The sequence below is a fragment of the Felis catus genome, chromosome B1 (assembly GCF_018350175.1).
Source record: "Felis catus isolate Fca126 chromosome B1, F.catus_Fca126_mat1.0, whole genome shotgun sequence".
Classification (NCBI taxonomy): Eukaryota; Metazoa; Chordata; class Mammalia; order Carnivora; family Felidae; genus Felis; species Felis catus.
The window spans coordinates 117,207,727-117,230,191 of record NC_058371.1 but is presented as its reverse complement, the minus strand read 5'-3'; the positions used below and the strand labels follow the sequence as shown (position 1 = coordinate 117,230,191).

General features: G+C 33.4%; 1 protein-coding gene across 1 annotated transcript in view; it reads left to right on the top strand.

The window, feature by feature from the left end:
* Positions 1-22,465, top strand: part of TET2 (tet methylcytosine dioxygenase 2) — a 136,529-nt gene that overhangs the window by 102,260 nt on the left and 11,804 nt on the right. The window contains exons 7-8 of the mRNA XM_006930937.5: positions 13,760-13,910; positions 16,741-16,830. Coding sequence (XP_006930999.4) covers positions 13,760-13,910; positions 16,741-16,830 — 241 coding nt within the window. The remainder of the gene's footprint in view (positions 1-13,759; positions 13,911-16,740; positions 16,831-22,465) is intronic.

Here is a 22,465-nt window from a genome sequence, read left to right as displayed (position 1 = left end):
TGTGAAAAATTCTATTGGTATTTTTGTAGGGATTGCTTTGAATCTATACATTGTTTGGGGTAGTATGGACATTTTAACAATATTAATTCTTCCAATTCATGAGCATGGTGTATCTTTCCATTTCTTTGTATTGTGGTCAATTTTTTCATTAATGTCTTATAATTTTCAAAGTATAAGTCTTTCGCCTCTTTGATTAAATATATTCCTAGGTGTTTTATTCTTGTTGGGACAATTGTAAATGGGACCGTTTTTCTTAATTTCTCTTTCTGCTACTTTGTTATTAATGTATACAAACACATTTCTGTATATTAATTTTATATCCTATAACCTTATTATTTGTTTTTTGGTAGATTCTTTTGGGTTTTCTCTGTATGGTATCATGTTACCTGGAAAAAGTGATCATTTCACTTCTTCCTTACAATTTGGATGGGGTTTTTTTTCTATTTTTCCTTGTCTGATTGCTGCAGCTAGGATATCCAGTACTATGTTGAATAAAAGAGGTGAGAGTGGACTTCTTTGTCTTGTTCCTGATCTGAGAGGGAAAACTCTCAGTTTTCCCCCATTGAGTATAATGTTAGCTGTGGATTTGTTATATATGGCCTTTATTATGTTGAGGTGTATTCCCATTAAACTCACTTGAGTTTTTATCTTGAATAGATGTTGTATTTGTCAAATTCTTTTTCAGCATGTATTGAGAGATCATATGGTTTTTATCCTTCTTGTTAATGTGATGTATCACATTGATTGATTTGTGAATATTGAACCACCCTTACATCCCTGGAATAAATCCCCCTTGATCATGCTGAATAAACCTTTTAATATATTGTTAAATTCGGTTTGCTAATATTTTGTTGAGAAGTTTTACATCTGTGTTCATTAGGTTTTCTTTTATTATGGTGTCTTTGTTTTTAATATTAGGATAATGCAGGCCTCATAGAATGAATTTGGAAGCTTTCCTGCCTCTTATTTTTTGGAATAGTTTGAGAAGAATAAGTATTAACTCTTCTTTAAATGTTTGCTGGAATTCATCTATGAAGCCACCTGGTCCTAGATTTTTTTGGGAGTTTTATTACTGATTCAGTTTGTCACTAGTCATTGATTTGTTCATATTTTCCATTTCTTCCTGAGTTGGTTGTGGAAGATTATATGTTACTAGGAATTTATCCATTTCTTCTAGGTTTTCTAATTCATTAGCATATAATTTTTATAATACTCTCTTATAATTTTTTGTATTTCTGTGATGTCAGTTATTTATCCTCCTCCATTTCTGTTTTTGAGTCCTCCTTTTGTTGATGAGTCTAGCTAATGATTTGTCAATTTTGTTTATCTTTTCAAAGAATCAGTTGTTTCATTGATCTTATTATTTTTGTCTGTATTTCATTCATTTCAGCTCTAATCTTCATTATTTCTTCCTTCTACTAGCTTTGGGATTTTTTTCTTTTTCTAATTCCTTTAGGTGTAAGGTTAGATTGTTTGAAATTTTTATTTCCTGAGGTAGGCGTGTAATATTATAAACTTCACTCTATGAACTGGTTTGTCTGTGTCCCAAAGATGTTGGACTGTTGTGTTTTAGTTTTCATTTATCTCCACGTATTATTTCCTCTTTGAGTTTCTTGTTAACGCATTAGTTGTTTAGTAGCATGTTGTTTAGCTTCCACCTGTTTGTGAGGTTTGTGTTTTTTCTTCCAGTTTTTTTCTTGCAATTGATTTCCTGTTTCATATCATTGTTGTCAAAAGATGCTTAATATGATTTTTATCATCTTAAATTTATTTATATTTGTTTTCTGGCCTAATGTGATTTATCCTGGAAAATGTTCCATGTGCACTTGAAAAAAAATATTCTGTTGTTTTTAGATGGAATGTTCTGTATATATCTGTTAGGTTCATCTGATCTAATATGTCATTCAAACCATGTTTCCTTGTTGATATTCTGTCTGGATGATCTATCCATTTATGTAAGTGGGGTATTACTAGTGTTGTATTACTGTCCGTTTCTCCCTTTATGTCTGTTTAATATTTGCTTTTCATATTTTGGTGCTCTTATGTTGGGTGCATAGATATTTATAACTGTTACATCCTCTTATTGGATTGATGCCTTTAACATTATGTTGTCCCTGGTGTCTTACTACTGTCTTCGTTTTAAAATCTATTTTGTCTAATATTGCTACTGCATTTTTTTTTCTTTCCTGTTTGCATGGAGTATCTTTTTCCATCCTTTCACTTTCAGTTTATGTGAGTGTTTAGGTTTAAGTTCTTTTCTTGTAGACAGTATATGGATGGGTCTTGTTTTTCAGCCAGTCATCTCATATCTTTTGAATGGAGCATTTAGTTCATTTACATTCCAAGTAATTGTTGATAGGTATGTATTTAATGCTATTTTGTTAATGGTTTCTGGTATTTTTTGTAGGTCTCTATTCCTTTTTTCTTCTCTGGTTTTCTTCTCTTGTGGTTTGATGACTTGCTTTGATGTTATGCTTGGATTCCTTTTACTTTATTTTGTGTACCTATTATAAGTTTTTCATTTGTGGTTACCATTGGGTTCATATAGAACATCTTGTGTGTATAGCTGTGTGTATTGAGTTAATTGCACTTAAATTTGAACACATAAAAGCATGAAAATTTTGTGCTCCTTCCATATTTTGTGTATACAGTGTTATATTTTACATATTTTTATTTGTCCTTTGACTAATTTTTGTAGATACAATTGTTTCCTTCCCTAAATTAGGGAAGTTTACAGCTCTTATTTTTTTCAAATATGTTTTCTGCCCCCTTCTCTCCCTCATATCCTTCTGGGATTCCTATAATGTGAATGTTATTTTGCTTGATGATGTTGCAGAGTCAGGTTATTCTCATTTTTTAAAGTATTTTTCCTTCTTGCTGTTCAGCTTGGTTGCTTTCCATCTCCTATATTCCAGATAACTGATCCATTCTTCTGCATCCTCTGACCTGCTGTGGATTCCCTCCAGGACATTTTTCATTTCAGATACTGAATACTTCAGCTAACACTGGTTATTTTTATACATTCTTTCTCTTTGTTGAAGTTCTGAGTTCATTCACCTTTCTTTCAAGTCCAGTATCTATGACCATTATTTTGATTTTTTTTTTTAGCAGGCATATTGCTTATCTCTTTTTCATTTAGCTCTTCATTTTCATTAAGTCTTCGTGCAACAATTAAGTTTTTATGTGTTCATCTTGTATTCTGCAGACTTATGAAACTAATTTATTAGTGCTAACTTTTTTGATAGATTCCTTAGGATTTACTACATACAAGATTATTTCATCTACGCATACAGATAGTTTAATTTCTTCCTTTCCAATCTAAGTACCTTTATTTCTTTTTCTTGCCTAAATTTTCCTGGCTAGAACCTGCAGTAGATATTGAATGGAATTGACAAGAGCAAACATTTTTGTCGTGTTCCGGATTTTAGGGGAAAAACTTTCAATTTTTCACCATTAAGTATTATGCTAGCTGTAGGTTTTGTGGAAGCTCTTTATCAGGTAGAGGATTTTTTTTTCTATTCTAGTTATTTTTATTATGAAAAGATATTGGACTTTTTCTGCATCTACTAAGATGATCATGTGTTATATTGCTTTAATTTTTTGTACATTGGCCCAACATTGCATTCCTGAGATAAATCACAAATGACTATAATGTATAAATCTTTCATGTTGTTGAAATATGTTTGCTGTATTTTGTTAGGATTCTTGCCTTTATAGTAATGAATGATATTAGTATATTACATTCTTGTGATGTCTTTGTTTTTTGGTATCAGGTTAATACTGGATTCATAGAATGCATTGAAAAGTGTTCCCTCTTCTATTTTTTGCAAGAATTTGTAAAGGATTGGAGCTAATTCCTTAAGTGTTTGGTGGAATTCACCAGCAAAGTCATGTAGTTCTGGGCTTATCTTTGTTGGCAGGTTTATTATTGTTATTAAATCAGTCTTTATATTGGTTGTAGTTATATTTATATTCTCTCTTTCTGTTTGAGTCAGTTTCAGTAGTTTGTGTCTAAGAATATGTCCATTTCATCTGGGTTATCTACTTTGTTGATCTATCATTTTTATAGTATTCCCTTATAATTTATAAGGTCAGTAGTAGTGTCCTGTTTTTAATGCCTAATTTTGTAGTTTGGATTTTCTCTTACTTTTCTTGTTTAGTCTGTGTAGTTTTCTCAGTTTTGTTGATCCTTCCAAAAAACTTTTGATTTCTTTGATTTTATCTATTTCTATTTTTTATTTCATTTTTATTTCTATGTCTCTTTTTTATTTCATTAATTTCCACTCTAGTCTTTAGTATTTCCTTCATGCCATTTGCATTGTGTTTACTTTGCTCTTTTTCTGGATTTTTAAGGTAGAATATTAGTTTATTGATTTCAGAACTTTTTAAATACAGGTATGTAAAGCTATAAATTTCCCTCTACTTCTGCTTTAGATGTATCCCATAAAGTTTAACTTTTTATTTTCATTTATTGTAGGGTATTTTCTAACTTCCCTTATGATTTTTTTTCGTTAACTCACTGATTATTTAGGAGTGTATCATACATACATATTGATTAATTACCCACCTTTGCTGCTTCTCCATTCATAATTTCACTCCATTGATAAAGAATACACTTTGCATGATTTTTTTAATTTTTTTTTTTAACGTTTATTTATTTTTGGGACAGAGAGAGACAGAGCATGAACGGGGGAGGGGCAGAGAGAGAGGGAGACACAGAATCGGAAGCAGGCTCCAGGCTCCGAGCCATCAGCCCAGAGCCCGACGCGGGGCTCGAACTCACGGACCGCGAGATCATGACCTGAGCCGAAGTCGGACGCTCAACCGACTGAGCCACCCAGGCGCCCCCACTTTGCATGATTTTAATCACTTAAATTTAGGTAGCCTTGCTTTATGATCCGCCATATAGTCTGTCCTAGAGAATGTTCCATGCACATTTGAGAAGAATATGTATTCTGCTGTTTGGTGAAGTGTTCTCTAGATACTAGTTAACTTAGTTGACTTAGTGTTTTTGTTCCTCAGTTTTGTGTAGTTGTTATTATTCAGTACTCCACTTTCAACAGTAGATATATCTTTTTCCCTTTCATTCTGTCATTTTTTACTTTATTTAAAATTTTTGGTACCCTATTTTTAGGTTCATGTGTGTTTATAGTTGTTACATCTTTATGAACTGACCCTTTTATTATTATAAAATGTACTTGTTTCTGGTAATAATATTGTCTGAAATCCTACTTTGTTATTAGTATAGCTACTCCAGTTCTCTTTTAATCACTGTTTACATGATTTTTTCTATCCATTTATTTTCAGCCTATTTGTACCCTTAAACCAAGTCTCACAGATGGCAGATAGTTGAAATTCTCAAACCATTTTTCCAGTCTTTGCCTTTTAATTATATTATTTAAACCATATACAGTAAATGTAATTACTGTTGAAGTAGGATTTATTGTTTGCCAATTTATTATCAGTTTCTGTATGTCTTTTGTTTAACTCTTCTTCCATCACTGCCTTATTTTGTGTTTAATGGATATTTCTAGTGGAACATTTTAACTCCCTTGTCACTTTTATTATATTTTTTGGAGTTACATATTTAGTAGTTGTCTTGGGGATTTTAGTTAACATCTTATAACAATATAACTTAGAGTAATACCAATTTATTTACACTGATATACAGAAACTTTGTTCCTATACAGCTCCAATCACCCCTTTTCCTTTGTGCTGTTATTGTCATACAATTTTATGCATTGTATATACATTAACACAGATTTATAATTACTGCTTTATATGGTTGCCTTTACATCATATAGAAAAAAGAGTTAAAAAACCATACGTATATAAGGTTGTTTCTATTTTCCTATGTATTTACTTTTACTGGTGTTCTTTGTATTTTCATGTGGATTCAATTACTGTCTAGTGTTCTTTCCTGTCAGACTGAAGGACTCCATTTAAAATTTCTTGTAGAGTAGGGCTAATAGCAATAAACACTCTAGTATTTGTCATGGAATACCTTAGTCTATTATTCACTTTTAAAGCATAGTTTTAATATATATAGAATTTCTTAGTTGATGGTCTTTTTCTTGCAACATTTAAATATGTCATCCCAGCGCCTCTAGCCTCTATATGTCTTATGCATCATCAGCTGTTAATCTTATTGAAAATCTCTTGTATATGATGAGTTTTCTTGCTGATTTCAAGATTCTTTACCTTTGGCTTTCAACAGTTTTATAATTATTCTAGGTGTGGAACAATTTTCATGCTACTTGGAATTAGCTGAGCTTCTTGAATGTGTAGGTTAATGTTCATCAAATTTGGGGAGTTTGGGCTATTATTTCTTCAAATAGTTTTCCTACTTCATACTCTCTTACTCTCCCTCATCTACTTTGTGGATGTTCATTATGAATATGTTGGTATGCTTGATAGTATCCCCATAGGTCTCAGAGGTTCTGCTATTTTTTCTTCATTCTTTTTTCTGTTTCTTGGTCTGGATAATCTCAACTGACCTATTTTCAGCTTCTTTCCCCACTGCTTTTTCTCTCTCTTACTCAAGTCTACTGTTGAACCATTCTAATGGACCTTCTAATTTCAGTTATTTTACTTTCCAATTCCAGAATTCCCATTTTATTATTATAGTTTCTATTTCGTTTTATCTCATCTACTTGATAAAACATTGTTTTCCTACATTTAGTTACTTTTTTAAAGTTTATTTATTTGAAAGAGGGGGGCAGAGAGAGAAAGAGTGGGGGATGGTCAGAGAGAGGGGTGAGGTTCAGGGTTCCAACCGACAAACCATGAGATCATGATCCAAGCCTAAATCAAGAGTCAGACACTTAACGACCTGAACCACCCAGGCACCCCTACTTTTAATTTGTTAAGCATGGTTTCCTTCAGTTTTTTTGAACATACTTAAAATAATAACTCATAGTCTTTGTTTAGTAGTCTTACATCTGAACTTCCTCATTGACAATTTCTATTAACTGTCTTCTTCCTCTGTATTGACCACACTTTGTTTCTTTGTATGTTTTATAATTGTTACAAACTGGACGTTTCAAATAATATAATGTGGTAATTTAGGAAATTAGATTCTCTGCCCTACCCAGGCTTTGTTATTGTTGTTAGTTTAGTGACTTTTCTGAACTATTTCACTAAAATCTATATTATTTCCTCATGAGCAGCTGTGGAAATGTCTGCTTGGTTAGCTTAGTGGTCACCTAATGATTAGACAGAGATCCTTAGTTACCTAAAACCAGTAAGTCTTCCAGTCTTTACCACGGAAGTTCTGTATGTGTTTTGGAGCATGCCTTTAACAGTCAGCCAGGCAATTTACAACTCTGCCTTACCCCTTTATTCCCTGCTTGTACAGAGCTTCAAGTTTAGTCAATTTAGAGTTTATGTCTTTTGTGAGTGAACATACAATATGCATATGGCTTTCTGGCTTACTAGGAACATGTTGGCTTTTGAAAGCCTCCTATGGATATCTTATTTCCAATATTTTAACTGTAAGCTTTTGAAATAGCCTTTTTTTTTTTTTAAATGCCAACTGTTATCCACCACCTCAGGCAGTCACAGTGGTTAACAGTTACAAACACCTCCTGGGGAAAAGGCTGTACATACTAGGTGAACTCTAAGGTAAAATGAAGACAGCCTTGCTATTAGTGTCTTGTAGAGAACTACCAAATAGGTAAAGTAATGACACTTTTCTGACGATGGAGCACTAGAGGATAGCTAACCTAATTCTGCCCCTTCCAGTGGTTGCCAGACTGCTGATTTTTACTATAAATGTGAGTTGTTTTGAAGGTTGTCTAGAGTTCTGGGAACAATGAGAATAGGGCAAACTAAAAACCACAAAGCTTCTTCTTACTGAAATTTCATTGCTTTTCTTGAATCAACTCCCTGGAATGCTTCAAGTCTTAGTTAACTTGCAGGTTTCTGAAAAGTTAATTCTGACAGTATTTGTTAATATTTTCAATGCTGTTATGGAGGAGGGAAATTTCAGAGATCCTTATTCTGCCATTTTTTCTGACATCTCTAAAATGATAATTTCTGGGGCGCCTGGGTGGCGCAGTCGGTTAAGCGTCCGACTTCAGCCAGGTCACGATCTCGCGGTCCGTGAGTTCGAGCCCTGCATCAGGCTCTGGGCTGATGGCTCAGAGCCTGGAGCCTGTTTCCGATTCTGTGTCTCCCTCTCTCTCTGCCCCTCCCCCGTTCATGCTCTGTCTCTCTCTCTCTGTCCCAAAAATAAATAAAAACATTGGAAAAAAAAATTTAAAAATAAAATGATAATTTCTAATTACAACATTCCTTCTGCATTTATTAGCTAGAAATCTTTAAAGAACTTTTTTCTTATCAACTGTTTGATTGCCATTAAATATAGATTGTGAATAAATAACAGATAAATGCATGGTATATATCTTTAGTTGTGAAATTTGAGAATGGGGATTTGGTGTCTTAGTAATCACCCAAAATGATCAATTAGTCTGTTCTTTCTTTTTAGTATCATTATTAACTTGGGGTTTTAACCTATTTCATTTTGATGAGAAATGATAGAGGTCATAATTTTTGCCCAGATATGTTCATTGTCACCGAGATATTGTTAATTTTAGGCATTTTCAGTGGGCAGACATAGTAATTAGTTTTTAGAAAGAGTGATTTTGAGCTTTTAAACTCAGATCATGAGTTTATATTGTTATTTCCTGTTTGTAATTAATATTACAGGATATCTACTTATCTTTTACACTTCTCTTACACTGAAATTCTTTTATTGACATTAAGAATGACTTCCTTATGTCACAGTATACATAAATAATTTCAAAATACTACTAAGACTGTGATTTTCAGTGAAGTCAGTACAGAATTGCATAAACAAAACAAGAATTTTAACAAAGAGAAAATATTTTAAAGTAGCAAACATAAGTCACAGAGCTGAAGAATACATAACTAAACTGAAAAATTCACTAGATGGGTTCAGGAGTAGACTACATCAAGCAAAAAGAATGCAAAAGAGTGAAGATAGCTTAAGGAATTTATGAGACACCATAAGAGGACCAATATAAAAGGGTCCTTGAGACAAAAGAGAGATAAAATAAGCTTTAATAAGAAAGCTTATTAAAGAAATAACAGCTAAAAAATGTCTTGAAACAAATACACTAAAATTTAGGACTGCAGAAAAAGCAGTTTTAAGAGGAAACTTCATAGTAATAAATATCAGCGTTAAAAAAGAAAGATCTCAGGGGCGCTTGGGCGGCTCAGTTGTTTGAGTATACACGACTTCAGGTCAGGTCATGATCTCACAGTTCATGGGTTTGAGCCCTGCATTGGGCTCTGTACTGACAGCTCAGAGCCCGGAGCCTACTTTGGACTCTGTTTCTGTCTCTTTCTACCCCTCCCCCACTCACAATCTCTCTCTCTCTCTCTCTCTCTCTGTCTCTGTCTCTCTCTCACACACACACACACACACAAATAAGCATTTAAAAAAATTTTTTTTTAATCTCAAACGACCTAACTTTACACTTCAAGGAAACTAATAAAGAACAAACTAAGCCCAAAGTTAGCAGAAGGAAGGAAATAATAAGCGTCAGAGTGGAAATAAATGAAATAGAGATTAAAAGACAATGGAAAAGATGAATGAAACTAAGAGCTACTTTTTTGAAAATGTAAACAAAATAATAAACCTTTACACTTACGAAGAAAAAGGAGGATTCAAAGAAATACAATTATAAATGAAAGAGAAGACATTTCAGGTGATACCACACAAATACAAAAGATTATAACTGAACACTATGAACAATTGTACACCCACAGGTTGGACAACCTAGAGGAAATGGCTAACTTCCTAAACACATACAACTTACCAAAACTGAATCATGAAGAAAAAGAAAATCTGAACAGACCAATTACTAGTAAGGATATTGAGTCAGTAATCAGAAACCTCACAACAAAGAAAAGTCCACGATCAGATGGCCTCAATGGTGAATTCTACCAAACATTTGAAGATGAATTCACAGTCCTCAAACTCTTTCAGAAAGTTGAAGAAAAGGAATTATTTACAAACTAACTTTACAAGGCCAACATTACACTGATACCAAAACCAGACAGGGACACTACAAAAACAGAAAATTATCTGCCAGTATCCCTGATGAAAAGTTAAATGCAAAAACTCTCAACAGAATATTAGCAAACCAAGTCCAATAGTACATTAAAAGGATCATATACCATAATCAAGTGGGATTTACTCCAGAAATGCAAGAATGGTTCAACATACCCAATCAATTCCACATTAACAAAATTAAGGATAAAAATTGTATAATCATCTCAAGAAGCACAGAAAACATGTTTAACAAAGTTCAACATCCTTTCATAATAAAAACTGAGTATAGAAGGAAAGTACCTCAACATAATAAAGACCACATATGAGGAAACCACAGTTAACATTATACTCAGTGATGAAAAGCTGAAAGGCTTTACTCTAAGATCAGGAATAAGACAAAAAAATGCCTACTCTCACCACTTTCATTCAATAAATTATTTGAAATACTAGCCAGAACAATCTGGCAAGAAAATAAAAGGCATCCAAATAAAGGATGAAGTAAAACTATCACTATATGTAGAGGACATGATATTACAGATAGAAAATTCTAAAGACCTCATCAAAAAAACTGTTAGAACTAATAAACAAATTCAGTAAAGTTGTAGCATACATCAATATACAAAAATCAGTTATGTTCCTATATACTAACAACAAACTAACAGAAAGAGAAATTAAGGAAACAATCACATTTACACAAGCATCAAAAAGAATAAAACGCCTAGGAATAAATTTAAGCAAGGAGATGAAAACCTGTGTACCGAAAACCCCAAAAGATTGATGAAAGAAATCAAAAAAGACAAATAAATGGAAAGATAGCCTATGTTCATGGATTGGAAGAATCAATATTGTTAAAATCCCCATAGTACCCAAAACAATCTGTGGAATCAATGCATTCTCTATCAAAATTCCAATGGCATTTTTCATGGTAATTGAAAAACAAATCCTAAATTTATAGGGAATCACAAATGACCCCAAATGGTCAAAGCAGTCTTGAGAATGAAAAACAAAGCTGGAGCCATTATACTTTCTGATTTCAAACTATATTGCAGAGCTATATTAATTAAACAGTATGGTACTGGCATCAAAACAAACACTTTAATCAATGGAACTGAATTCAAAGCCAACAAATACATGTATGAAAATATGGTCAGTTAATTTTTTTAATGAAACCAAGAGTATACAATGGGAGAAGGATCATTCTTCAATAAGTGCTATTGGGGAAAGTGGATATCACACCCAGAAGAATGAAACTGGACCTCTCCTACACTGTACACAAAAATCAACTCAAAATGGATTAAAGTTTTGAACAGAAGACCTGAAACTGTAAAACTCCCAGGGAAAAAAAAAAAAAACAAAACATAGGGGTAAACTTCTTGGAATTGATCTTGACAGTGGTTTTTTGCATTTAACAACAACAGCAAAGGCAACAAAAGCAAAGTAAGAGTGACTAATGCAAACCAAAAAGCTGAACAGTAGAGGAAACCATCAACAAAATGAAGAAGCAGTTTATGGAATGGGAGAAAATGTTTTAAACCAGACACCCAGAAAGAGGTTAATATCCAAGTATGCAAAGAACCTATACAACTCAATAGCAAAAAAGCAAACCAATTAAATTGGGCAAAGGACCTGAATAGACATTTTTACCGAGAATGCGTACAAATGGCAAACAGGTACATGAAAATGTGCTCAACATCACTAATCATTGGGGAGATACAAATAAAAACTATGAGATATCAACTGACACCTGTTGGGATGTTTATTACCAAAAAGATAAGAATGCTAGCAAGAATGTGGAGAAAAGGAATCCTTGTATACTGTTAGTGAGAGCATAAACTGGTACACTATGGAAAACAGTATGGAGATTCTTCAAAAAATTAACAATAGAACTACCACTTCTATTATGACCCAGCAACCTCCCTTCTGAGTATATATCCAAAGGAAATGAAATCATTATCTCAAAGAGTTTATGCACTTCAGTGTTCATTGCAGCATTATCTGCACTAAAAAATGTGTAGAGACAACCTAAGAGTCCACCAATGGGTGAGTGGATAAAGATGATCTGGTATGGAGAAAGAGGGAGAGGGGAAAGAAAGGAAGGGAAAGAGAGGGGCACGAAAGGAGGGAAGGAGGGGGAGGGGAGAGGAGAAGGGAGGGGAGGGAAGGAGAAAGGTATTATTCAGTCTTAAAAAAGGAGGGAATCTTGTCATTTGTAACAAGATGGATAAATCTGGAAGACATTATGCTAAGTGAAATAAGCCAAGCAGAGAAAGACAAATACTACATGATGTTACTTCTGTGTGGAATCAAAAAGAAACAAACCAAAAAGTAGAACTCTGAAACAGAGTAGAAAAGTGGTTGTGGGGACAGGGGAAATAGGGAAAGGTTGATAAAAGGGTACAGTCTTTCAGTTATAAAATGAATCAGGTCTAAGGATCTAATGTGTAGCATGGGGACTATAGTTGATAATACTGTATTGTATAATTGGAATTTGCTAAAAGAATATAACTTAAATGTTCTTTACCAAAAAAAGGGGAGTTAAATATGTGAGGTAATAGATATTTTAACTACTCAGTGGGCAAATCCTTTCACAATGCACACATACATCAAATCACTTTGTACACTTTCAGTATCTTAACTATTTGTCAATTATACCTCAAAAAATCTGGAAAAAATAATTGAATAATAAATACTAATAACAATAATCATAATAGAATACTAGTTTTCCTAGTAGGTTGTTTCATCATTTTTTATTTCTTTGGTTTTTTTGTTTTTGGTTTCTTTGCTGAATTTGTCTGCTTATGTTTCTTAGGATATATCTGGCTTAGGCTCTAAAGTCATAATACTGTATTTTAGCCAAAAACTGGAAAGTATTCAAATGCCTATCAATGGTAGAATGGTTAATTTGTGAAATATTTATACAATGTAAAATTGCACTCCATGAATAAACACATGAAAAAGTACAACTATATGCAATGATATGGATATCCCAAACATAATGTTGAACAAAAATAACAAGACACAAATAAGCTTATACTATCTAATTGTGTGTATGTGTGTACCTGTGTATATATAGAGTTTTACCCATTTTTATACTACATTTATAAATAAAAATAAGCATGGTATTCTCTATAAATAAAAATAAAAATATGCTATATAGTATATATATGAGTAAGCAAAAATGTGTGTGTGTGTATATATATACATATACATACATATACATACTATAGTATAAAAATATGCAAAACTGCACATACATATACATCCCCATATATATATACAGTACACTGTATACAGAATGAAATTGGCACAACTAATCTCTTCTGATAGAAATTATTATTACAGCTTACTGGGCATATTAGGAGATTGTGGAGTGCCAGTATATGTTTGTTTCTTACTTTGGGTGCTACTTACTTGAGTATGTTTTATTTGTGAGCATTTGCAAGCTGCAAAATTATGTGTAATTTTCTGTGTGATATGTTAAAGAGTCATTTAAATTGTGTTTCAAAATCAGTTAAAATAGTTATTTTCTGATGTGGTTATGGCAGGCTTAATTAATAGAGTTAAACTTCTTTTAAAACTAATTTTTATTCATTTTTGCATGCAGACATCCAGAATACAAGATTGGTAGCCTACATAAATGTTATTGATAGCTATGAACTTGGTCCTTTGATCCCTCAGGAGAACCTGTGCCTGTCAAGGGCTGGACCCCGAGACCTGTGGTGCCTCATTTTCTTTTGGTTGTTCGTGGAGTATGTACTACAATGGATGTAAGTTTGCCAGAAGCAAGATCCCAAGAAAATTTAAGCTGCTTGGGGATGACCCAAAAGAGGTTTGTGTACTTCCTGATATATAATCTGTATTTTTCATGGAGAACTGATGAGTACAGATGAAGTGAACAGTATGACATACTCAGTTAAATTCTCATTAACATAGAGAATTTCACCTCTGAGGTAAATCAAAATTTACGCTAAATTGTAGATACACATTATAATATTTGATAAAGTTAGCATAATAACAACCATGTGATACCAAAGTAGTAAAATTTGAGCAAAATAAACTCTTAATACCTATGGTCTTCTATACTTATCATTCATGTTAATTCTAGAGTTTTAAATAACTGTCACTTTGGTATTAAAACTAAATGTTAACATTTCATTGTTACAACTTTCATCTTTCAAACCTGAATTTAAAAAGTCATATTCAGGGGCGCCTGGGTGGCACAGTCGGTTAAGCGTCCGACTTCAGCCAGGTCACGATCTCGCGGTCCGCGAGTTCGAGCCCCGCGTCGGGCTCTGGGCTGATGGCTCAGAGCCTGGAGCCTGTTTCCGATTCTGTGTCTCCCTCTCTCTCTCTGCCCCTCCCCCGTTCATGCTCTGTCTCTCTCTGTCCCAAAAATAAATAAACGTTGAAAAAAAAATTTAAAAAAATAAAAAATAAAAAATAAAAATAAAAATAAAAAGTCATATTCATCACTGCCACGTTCAGTAAAGATCATTTCTAATCACATTTTCATACCCTGAGATTTGATAGCTTAAAGTTATCATAATGAATGCACTCAAGAAACTAAAAAATATTTAGATTTTAATATAAATGTAATTGAAATTATATATTTCTCTTGGGGTACCTAGATGGCTCAGTCGGTTAAGCATCCGACTTCAGTTCAGGTCATGATCTCATGGTTCGTGACTTCAAACGCTGCATTGTGCTCTGTGCTGACAGATCGGAGCCTGGAGCCTGTTTCGGATTCTGTGTCTCCCTCTCTCTGCCCCTCCCCTGCTCACATTCTGTGTCTCTCTCTCAAAAATTAACAAACATTAAAAAAAATTTTTTTAAGAATTTATATGTTTCTCAAATATAACTTACACATGGGTCTCAAATATAACTTTTGGGTAGCTTCTAGAGTTTGCTCATTGAATAATCCAAAAACTTCAGTATGTTTACATTTAGATATGACCAAATTTTTACTGACTCTCTGAACCTTACAATTATCTTACAAAGATTAAATGCAATTGAAATATATAGTTATACTATGCATACTATAGTATTGATATGTCCCTCTAAATGAAAACTTTGTTGCTTTATTATTTGTGACTATAATAGTAAGTGGAAATTTAATAAAGTGCAAAAATTCTTGAAATCATGATGTAATTTTCTTTACAGGATTTTATATATGTTATATATATAAACGTGTGTGTGTGTGTGTGTGTATATATATAAAGTTTATTTATTTTGAGAGAGAGCATGTGCACAAGTGGGGGAGGGAGAGAGAGAGAATGCCATGCAGGCTCTGCACTGCCAGCAAGGAGCCAGATGTGGGGCTCAAACTCACACTGTGAAGTCATGACCTGAGCTGAAGTCGAAAGCTTAATTGACTAAGCCACCCAAGCACCCCCACAGGATTATATTTTTAATAAACTTTATTAAATGGGCTACATGTCATCAGCCACTTTAATTTCCCACACTGGAGAGCTTTTGTTTTTAACCAATATTTTATAAAAGTTTATCACTTTCACCATATTTAATATAAAGCAAATCCTGGGGATGGATAGGAACATCCTCCCTCAGGGCGGTAGGAGAGCCTGGCTTAGAAACCTCCTCACCTTCTAAAATACAAATTAGTATATCTCTGCGAGGTAGTTACATCAGCATTCTTAGAGAAATATCACTATGAAATGAGAACCTCTAAGGATGAATGGAATAACTGAGTATCATCACCTCCCATTTTATAAGCATATTACCTGGAAAATCTGTTCTTTGTAGGGAGGAGGAGCAACTGAACATTCCTCCTTTCAAGTAAACCTTACAAAGTTCTTCAAATATACCACAATCTACTTCTGAGAGTTTTATCCATATTTGAAGCATCTAGTAATTTTTTGTTCAATGGAAAGATCTTTTCAAATTTTGAACTTTTTAATATAAACACTTAAAAATATGAAGAGAGCCAAACAAATCTTTCCAATAGTTCATCTTCCTTGGTAGCTAATTGGAGGAGTAGAGAATGTGACCTCTTTAAGACTCTATGGCTTCATACTCCTATCCTATTACTGGCATAGGCTTATATTTATAAAATGCTGAGTATCTACATACAAAGTATAAAATTAACATCATAAAAATACCAAAGAGCTAGATATTCTAATAACACATACAAAATTAGATGGTTTATACTTTTTGCTTGGAAACACGTGCAAAAATAGATGATATATGGTGTATACTTTTTGCTTGGAAATTTTGTGGAATTTAAGAAACAAAACAGATGAACATAGGGGAAGGGAAGGAAAAATAAAACAGTGAGGGAGGCAAACCATAAGAGACACTTAAAGACAGAGAACAAACTGAGGATTGCCGGAGGGGAGGTTGGTGGGGGGAGGGCTGATGGGCATTAGGGAGGGCACTTGTTGGGATGAGCACTGGGTATTATATGTAAGTGACGAATCACTGGGTTCTACTCCTGAAACCAATACTACACTGTAAGTTAACTAACTTGAATTTAAATATGTAAAAAAAGACAGTCATGTTAGGAAACCTTAGTTATTTAATAAGAAAGATACTATATATTGTCATTTGGATCTAAGATATAGGGGGAAATTTTTTACTGATAGCCTCTCTCACATATAAAAAGGATTTAGAATTTAATATGTAGAATTATTCATTTTAAACAGGAAGAGAAACTGGAGTCTCATTTACAAAACCTGTCTACTCTTATGGCACCAACATACAAGAAACTTGCACCTGATGCATATAATAATCAGGTAAGTTTATAAATAATTATGGACAATGATTAGAACAATTTATTATTGATGACCTACATACTTTCAAAGAAATATCATCAAAAAGAGCTTATTGTTGGTCTTTTAACGTGGAAAGATTGTGAATCTAACAAGCTGTTATATCCACTAATCTTGTCTCGTATCTCTTCTGTAAGTAGACTTTGGTGATTAATTAAAATTATGTGACCCAAACCATGGGTTCTAACCACCTATTAACTTTTCACAGAAGGTCTATACATATTATGAGTGTACTACTTTGTAAGTGTACATACATGTGTCCAGATATGTCTGATTTTGCTAGATTATCTTCATTTTATTTGGCCTTGGCTCCATGAACCAAGCTGAAACACTTGTTTCCTATTTTATGAGTGTGGTCTAGGCTATACCAGTTTGGAAAGCTAGGTCATTTGTTCAGAAATGCTCATGAAGGAGGAAAAAAGAACTGTAAAGTCTTCCCTGTCATTATGACATCAACAACAGAAGCATTAAATGGAAACCTGTTATAAACTAGATACTGTATTTAGTCACTGTGGATGTAAAGATGAGTATTGTAGGTTTTTGTCTTTAAGGAATTCCTTCCTTTAAGGAACTCCTTTAAGGCAGAGATATGTAAAATAACAATTACAGAATAATACATTAACAGCTGGGATAGAGGTATGCTCATTGCTGAAGGAACAAAAAAGTTCTCCCTGAAAGAAGAGATGTAAGGTCACAAATGGCCTTGGAGACCATATAAAGATCTTTGAACTTTGAACTTTATCCTGTATGTAAGAAGGCTACCATTGGGGCGTTTTAAGTGTGTGTTGGGGACAGGAGAGTGTGAAGTGATTTAATTTAAAACGGTCACCGAACAAGCCAAATTAAGTGAAATACAACTTAGGTTAGTGTAAGATTAAATTGGAGGAGTAAGCTAGTGCAGTCACTGGACAAGAGATGTTAAGGTCCTACATTAAAGAAATGGCAGTAGTGAAAGAATAAAGGAAATAAGTATGTGAAATTTGAGGTAGAACTTGTAGAACTTACCAATTGGATTTGAGGATGAGCAGAAGAGAGAATTTGAGGAGCCACCAAATTTCTGGCTTGGACAGGTTGTTCTATTAACTAGTATTTGGAATCAGTGAGGAAAACTAGGTTTGGGGACAAATGGGTGAAATGATAAATTTCATTTTGGGCATACTATGTTTGACATCCTTTAGTATAATTAGATGGAAAATCCTGAGAAAAATCCAGGCTAATTATGTAGATTTGGGAGTCACCAAAATGCAAGAAGTAGTCGAATTCACAAGGAGTGAATGCGTGTTTTCAGAGTGGAGATTATAAAGAGAAGGGATTCTGATGGGATTCTGGAGTACACTGACATTTTAGGAGTGGAGGATTAGAAAGCAGTGAAGTAAATGCTGGGAGTAGGCACAATAGAGTAAGGGAGGTTAAAGATTTAAGGGAAAGAGAGAGATTGATAAATGGAGGAAAGCTGGAGGTGATGCAGGTATCCAGAGCAGAGTACACAGTGGCAGGGGGTACAAGGAAGTATGAAGAGCGGTACATTTGGCAAACGTTGTCATTTAATAACATTAAAGACTAATGGGATTAATTTATATAGCAGAGACACACAGGGGAGACCAATAGTCATTTAATGATTTAGCTACTCTTGTTTCTATTGTGGACTTTAATACTTTCCCCAAACCTCAGCTCTTTCTTTATTTAAGTGTGAGCAAAGGAAGCAAATTTAATAACGATCTGTTTATAAACTTGTTTTATGTCACAACTCAGGCTTTTAGAAATATATATGATGTGTATGAAGATTATTTTTAATGCTGTTAATAGTAGTAGGATTAATACTGTTATTTTACAACCTTATCTACTTTGGTAAGTATCACAGAAAAGTATATGGAATGTTTTAGTACTGTTATAAAATAATTCCAAGTGAGAAACACAATAAATCAAGCTATAAAAAGAAAATGAATTGAGTCTATGTTGCTAGATCTCAAGTTTGGCCATTTTCTGTTGAATAAAAATTTTTATAGGTGCTATTAACCTAATGGCTTTAGCTGGAAAAGGGGACAGAATAACAAAGCATTGGTGTTCTTTTTACTCCTTTGATTCTTACTATAGATGGTGTCATACACACCTGATTTTCTAAGCATTTATATTCCACCCTACTGTATTATGTTTGGAGCATTTTATGCATTTCCTGAACTTAGAGTATCCAAAATATGAAGGTACCCCAAATTTTAGTTATAACAAGAAGATTACATATAATTCTTTAGATGTGTTTCAGTATTTATATATCGATACATGTGTAGATGTACTAATAAATGGGCAGAAAGTTTCAGTTAAGCAAGATGAATGAGCTCTAGAGGTCTGCTTTGCAATGTGTACCTATTGCCAACAATAATGGACACTTAAAATTTTGTTGAAAAGGTAGATCTCATGTTATGTATTCTTACCACAAAATAAAATTTACATATATACATACATTCATATATAAAAAATAGTTGTATATATAAATTAAATCAATCATGGTTAAAGATAGATAAGGTATTTTTTATATTGCCTAGTATGTACTATTGGGTAATATTCATCCGTATGTCTTAATATTGTTTAAAGATCAAAAAAAACAGCCATGTGGTCTTTCCACACAGCACATGGGAAGACCTTTTGAGGTTATGGATGCTATCAAAGCCTACCATTTGATTTTTGTCTCTTCCCCAACTGGATATATTGTATTTATTTCTCATATCTAAATGCTCTTCCTTTGCTTTGTTCCTTGATTTTATAAAGTCTTATTGTTGAAGTTAAGCTTCACATCAGAGAAAAATGTAAGGAAAAAAAACTCTTCTCAACCCAGAAATCTATACCCAGGAAAAACTTCAAAAGTAAAGGCAAGGGAGTGCCTAGATGGCTCAGTCGGTTAAACGTCCAACTTTGGCTCAGGTCATGATATCACGGTTCTTGAGTTCAAGCCCAGTGTTGGGCTCTGTGCTGACATCTCAGAGCCTGGAGCCTGCTTCGGATTCTGTTCTCTCTCTTTCTCTTTCTCTGCCCCTCCCCCTCTCTCATTCTATCTCTCTCTCTCTGAAAAATAAACATTAAAAAAAAAAGTAAAGGCAAAACAAAATTTTTTTCAAACAAACAAATGCTGAAATAATTTACCATCAGCAGACTAACACTTTAAAAATATTAAAGGAAGCCTGCCAGTAAAAGAAAATGATACCAGATAGAAGTCTGTATTGACAAAAAGGAAAGAAAAACATCATAAATAGTAGCTATGTAAATAAAACAACTTTTTCCTTATTTCAAAAGAAATTTAAAGATAATTTGCTATTAAAAATATATATGAACAATGTGCCTTAAACTTTATAACATGTGGAAGTAACACAGAGGCTGGGGAATTGAAAGTATACTGTTGTCAGGGTCTTATGTTATATGTAGAGTAGTATAGTATTTCTTGAAGGTAGAGTGTAAGAAGATAAAGACTATATCGTAAGCCTTAAGGGAAGCAGCCATTTAAAAAAAAAAAAATCTAGCAGTAAAAAAATCTACCAGCTAATCTACCAGTAAAAAGGAAAAAAATAGAATCAATCCAAAATGTATTTAAAAGGATTATGGAACCAAATTAAAGATAAGACAAATATAAAGCAAATAGAAAATTGGTATATTTAATCCCAACCATATCAAAAATCATATAAAATGTGAATGGCTTTTAACATTCCCAATTAAAAAGGCAGAGTTTGTGATACTAAATAATCACATTGATATTGAACAATTATAATATTGAAAAAAAACAGGAACCAAGAAATATGCTAATATCAATCTAAGGAAAGCTGGAATGATCATAACAAAGTAGATTTCATAGCAAAGAATATTATAAACTATAAAGAAGATCATTTAATAATAAAAAAGGGGGCAGTTCATCAAGAAAACATGATAATCCTAACTATGTACAGAGCTTCAGATTTTATTAAACAAAACTGATAGAACTATAAAAAGAAATGAATCTACAATTACAGTCAGAGATTTCAGTACATCTCTCTCAATAACTGTTAGAACAAATATAAAATCACTAAGGAGACAGAAGACTTAAACAGCACTTTTAACCAACTTGACCTTATTGACATGTATAGAATTCCTCACCCAACAGAATTAACATTATTTTCAAGTGTACAGGAAGTTTTATCATGATAGATTGTATAGTGAGTCATAAAGCAAGTATGAATATATTATAAAGCCTCAAAATATGTTCTCTGGCCACAATGAAGTTAAATGAAAAATCTGTACCGGTATTTCCACAAAATTTCTAAGTATCTGGAAACTGAGAAACATATTCCTAAATAACCTAGGAGCCAAAGAATAATTCACAGGGAAATTAGAAAGTATTTCAAACTGAATAAAAATGAAGACTTGGAGGTGCCTGGGTGACTCAGTCAGTTAAGCATCTGACTCTTGATTTCCGCTCAGGTCATGATATCATGGTTCATGAAATCAAGTCCCATGTTGGGCTCTGCACTGACAGCCATGAGCCTGCTTGAGATTGTCTCTCTCTTCAGTCATGCATGTACACACATGCACTCTGTCTCCTTCAGTCATGCATGTACACACATGCACTCTGTCTCTCAAAATAAACATTTAAAAACAAAAAGAATATGAAGACATGACCTTGAAATTTGTGGAATGAAGCTATAAAGCCTTGCTTCAAGAGACATTTATAGCATTGAATACTTATTAGAAAAATATAGGGGCACCTGGGGGGCTCAGTTGGTTAAGCATCCAACCCTTGGTTTCAGCTCAGGTCATATCTCACATTCCACAAGATTGAGCCTGGCATTATGCTCTCCTCTGTCAGCACAGAGCCTGCTTGGGTTTGTCTCTCTTCCTCTCTCTCTCTCTCTCTCTCTCTCTCTCTCTGGCCCTCTCCTCATGGGTGCTCTCTCTCTCAAAAATAAACAAACTTTGGGACACCTGGATGGCTCAGTTGGTTAAGCATCCAACATTGGCTCAGGTCATGATCTCATGGTTCATGAGTTCAAGCCCCATGTTGGGCTCTGTGCTGACAGCTCAGAACCTAGAGCCTGCTTCAGAACCTGTGTCTCCTTCTCTCTCTGTCCCTCCCACTTACACTCTGTCTCTCTCTCAAAGATAAACATTAAAAAAATAATAAGTAAAATAAAAATAAATAAACTTCAGAAAATATATATAAAGTCTCAAATTAATGATCTAGGTGGCTTCTCTAAGAAACTTGGAAAAGGACAGCAATATGAGCCCTAAAAGACAGAAGGAAGGAAAAACTAAAGAACATAAATCAATGAAATGGAATACAGAAAATAAGAGCATAGATCAGTGAAACCAAAAGCTAGTACTTTGAATCAATTCAATCAAGAAAAAAAAGAGAAGGTACAAAAGGCCAATATCAAGAATTAGAGATGAGACATCACTATAGATACTACAGACATTAAAGGAATAATATTATTAAAATTTTATGCCAATAAATTCAACAACTTAGATGAAATGAGAAAAGTACTTAAACGCAAATTACCAAAGATGACTAAAGAAAAAAATAAATACCATAAGTCATCCTATATTTATTAAAGATATTGAATTTTTAGTTGAAAGCTTTTCC